The sequence below is a fragment of the Quercus suber genome, unplaced genomic scaffold (assembly GCF_002906115.3).
Source record: "Quercus suber isolate HL8 unplaced genomic scaffold, Cork oak 2.0 scaffold_194, whole genome shotgun sequence".
In the NCBI taxonomy this organism is placed as follows: Eukaryota; Viridiplantae; Streptophyta; class Magnoliopsida; order Fagales; family Fagaceae; genus Quercus; species Quercus suber.
The window spans coordinates 1,171,022-1,174,728 of NW_027069652.1; the positions used below are offsets into that span (position 1 = coordinate 1,171,022).

At 43.6% G+C, this 3,707-nt stretch overlaps 1 protein-coding gene across 1 annotated transcript; it reads right to left on the reverse strand.

Annotated features, from left to right (window-relative positions):
• Positions 1-1,635: 1,635 nt before the first annotated feature.
• Positions 1,636-2,892, reverse strand: LOC111985234 (uncharacterized). Its single transcript, XM_024016878.2, has 3 exons — positions 2,503-2,892; positions 2,218-2,382; positions 1,636-2,040 (listed from the first exon to the last, which is right to left on the reverse strand). Exons 1-3 carry the CDS (start codon positions 2,890-2,892, stop codon positions 1,636-1,638), a joined length of 960 nt encoding a protein of 319 aa, XP_023872646.1.
• Positions 2,893-3,707: the final 815 nt, after the last annotated feature.

Below are 3,707 nucleotides of genomic sequence, written 5' to 3' on the forward strand. Positions count from 1 at the left end.
ACCCTTCTTAAAGATCTCTTCACCTTTCTTTAAGCTTTTCCAAATTCTGGAGCTTGGAAGTTTACTGGCATTTCTGGAATTTAGTCTTTGGTGGTTGTAGTATTTATGCCTGAGAACTTTGGCCCAAGGCGTCTTCATCTCAGTGTGGAATCTCCAGTTCAATTTTGCCAATAGAGCAGTATTCCTTCCTTTTGCAGTTTGTAGACCCAGACCCCCTTCTTCCTTTGGTCTGGTTACCTTCTGCCACCCTACCCAGTGCATTTTTCCCTTACTCTCATCTGAACCCCATAAGAAATTTCTGTTTACCCTATCAATGCCTTCCAAAACTCTTGTAGGCAGCTGGTTGCTTTGCATAACGTAGGCTGGTATTGCTGATGAAGATGCTTGAACTAGCACCACCCTTCCTGCCATGGATAGAAGATTGGCCTTCCACCCCGCCAACTTACTCTTTACTCTATCCAACACAAAATTAAAATCTTGACTGCTGTTTCCTTGATGCTTGATAGGGAATCCTAAGTACTTCCCCAAACACTCCGTCGGATGGAAGCCAAGGATGTCACTAAAGGCCTCTTTGTCACTAGAGTCAATATTTGGGGAAAAATAGACCCTAGACTTTGCTTCACTCACTGTTTGCCCAGATAGACTACAAAATTTATCAAGAACTTCCCTGATGGCTACACAATTTTCTGCATTAGCTTTAGCAAAAAGTACTAAATCATTCGCAAAAAACAAGTGGGAGAAGGGGGGGCCACTCCTAGAAGCTTTTACCGGGCACCAAACTTTAGCTTCACATTTTTCTTGGATAAGTTGGCCTAATAGCTCCATGCACAAGATGAATATGTATGGGGATAAGGGATCCCCTTGCCTTATGCCTCTGGTAGGCCGAAAGGAATCAAGACTTCCTCCATTAAATAAAATTGAGGTAGATACTGATGATATGCAATTCATCATAAGCTCAATAAGATTTTCTGGGAAATTGTATCTACTCAGCATTCCCTTAATAAAGCTCCATTCAAGTTTGTCGTAGGCCTTTTCTAGATCAATCTTGATCACCATATATCCCACATTTCCCTTAGCTTTCCCCATAGAATGGATTATCACCTAGACAATGATAACATTATCCACCCCCCTTCTTCCTGGCACAAACGCCGCTTGACACGGCGAAACAAGCTGATCTAGGAGCGGTCTGATTCTGCTAACTATGATTTTGGAGATAATCTTGTACACCGAGTTACAAAGACTAATGGGTCGGTAATTGCTAAAGGATTCAGGTCCTTGCTTCTTCGGAATGAGCACAATGTTGGTTCTATTCAAATATTCCGGAACCTTTCTTTCCCTGAACACATACTTCACTTCTTCTCTGACCGACCCTCCTACTAAGTGCCAAAACCTTTGAAAGAACCCGGCATGTAACCCATCCGGCCCGGGAGCTTTAAAAGCTTTAAGAGACCAGATAGCTGTGAATATTTCTTCATCTGTCACCATATGGCTTATGCTTTCCTTCTCAACATCTGAAAGTTTGACTTGCCATTTTTGAGGAAACCTTATATCTCCAGGTCCTGCCTCCTGGCTGGTAGTATAAAGTTTCATGAAACCCTCCCTTATATGGGTGACAACATCCCTCTCCTCAGTTAACTAGTTGCCCACTTCATTCTTGATTGTTGTAATAAGATTACGCTTCCTTCGGGTAATCGCAGAAACATGATAGAAGGCAGTGTTCCTATCCCCCAAGACCATCCAGTTTATTCTAGATTTAAGCGCCCACAGATCCTTTTCTTGCTCCAACACAACATCCAGTTCCTTGATAAGTTGGTTCTCAAGGCTCACTAAAGAGGCAGAAGGGTCCGATGCCATCACCCTATGAACACCATCTAGTCGAGCCATGATTCTCTTCTTTTTATGGAAAATATTACCGAAGTGATTTTTATTCCACAGGGTGGCTTTTTTAGCAAAGGTGTCAATTGCTTCCATAAGTTTCCTAGGCTGTCTCCAAGCCTGGTTCACAACAGAAGGGAAAGAAGGATCGGATAACCAAAAACTCTAAAATTTAAAAGGCCTATTAAGAAACAATTGATCTCTAGGATTAGTTTCCATTAGTACAGGGCAGTGATCTGAATGACACCTCGTGAGATGGGAAACTTTAGCATCTGGGTAAAGTAGACACCAACTAGGATTCATGAAGAACCTATCAATTCTCTCTTGAATAAGGCTACTGACCTCCCTTCTGTTAGTCCAAGTATATTTTGGCCCACTGAACCCCATGTCTACCATATTACATTTATCAAGACACTCCTTAAAGAGAAGAGATCTGGCCAAGCTAACTGGCCTCCCCCCAAATTTATCCTCATCAGCAAGAGGTTCATTAAAATCCCCAACTATAACCTACGGCAGATTATGAAGCTCAGCAACCTTAGAAAGAGTCTCCCACAAAATCTGTCTCTCTACACATCTAGGACTAGCATATACAGCAGAAAAAATCCAAGACAGGTTAGTAGGTAATACCTTAACTTCCACGTGAATCTCTTGCTCCGTGCTAGCGAGTTGAACAACCTCCACACTATCTGAATTCCAAAGCAGCCAGATGCCACCAGAAAAACCAATCGTCTCCGTATGAATGGCGTTGTCGAAAGGCAGCCGATCAGTTATCTCCTTAGCTCTGTCTCCCCCAATACGAGTTTTCATGACCACCATAATACTAGGATTATGATTTCTCACAAGCTCCCTAACATGACTCTGAAAGTTGGGCTTCAGAGCGCCCCTGCAATTCCATACTATTATATTCATGGATAACATATGGTAAAAGGATCGGAACACATCAATGGAGAGTAGGAGCTCCACTTCCCTCCTCCAATTCCATCCCATCATCACCAACATCTCCTTTGTTTTCCCCATTCCTTGGCACAAAGTTAGCATGTGTACTAGCACACCCATATTCATTCCCCTCACCACTGCTTATGCGTTGAACTCTAGAGTTGGTGTGATTACCTGAATAATCTTGATGTTGGTGTGACCAGCCAACATCCTTTTCTCCAAGAATGACTCTACTGGGTTCTTATTGCGCAAAACTTGAATTTATGGTACTTGGAGGAGCAACCTCTGAATACTCCCCTGAATCTGCCACCATGGGATGAGAATCCTCCCCCAAATTTGGTTCGTGGTTATTAAAACCTCCATCAATACGCTGCCCGCCATAATCGGATTGCCTCTGAGATTGCTTTCCCACTTCGGCTTGGCTAGTTGCCGAGAACTGAAATTGATCAGGAGAGGTATTTCTCTCGCCAATGGTATTAAGTGAAGACCACTTCAGCGAGTTGTTGACTAGAAACTTCCCAGAACTTCCAACAATTTCCTTGCCATTCCACTTAGTGACTTTAGTTCTTGCAATCTCTTTTTTACCCTTTACAGAAGCGCTGGATCGGTTATGGGGCCTCACATTTACCCCTTCCTTACTAGCACTAGCCTCTCGGCCCACTTCAAATGGCCCATCAGCCATATGCCTCTCTAAAACTTCAACAGCTATTGAATTACCCATACCATTCGCCCACTCCTTCAGCCCGCCCAAATATCCTTGTCTCTTGTTGCGTGGCTGTGACCCCAAACCAGCCTTCGTAGGGCCCCCTAGACTAACAGAACTGTTTGTCCCTCTCTGCCCAGCCTTTCTACGTGCCACTAACATCCAGGAACCGTACCTATCAACATCCGTACCT

Coding starts and splice junctions, on each gene's coding strand:
- LOC111985234 (XM_024016878.2), bottom strand. CDS start 2,892: ATGGGGAAAACAAAGGAGATGTTGGTGATGATGGGATGGAATTGGAGG. Junction 2,383..2,502: donor AGATTCACGTGGAAGTTAAG/GTATTACCTACT, acceptor AATCTGCCGTAG/GTTATAGTTGGGGATTTTAA. Junction 2,041..2,217: donor CTTGGACTAACAGAAGGGAG/GTCAGTAGCCTT, acceptor TTTAAATTTTAG/AGTTTTTGGTTATCCGATCC.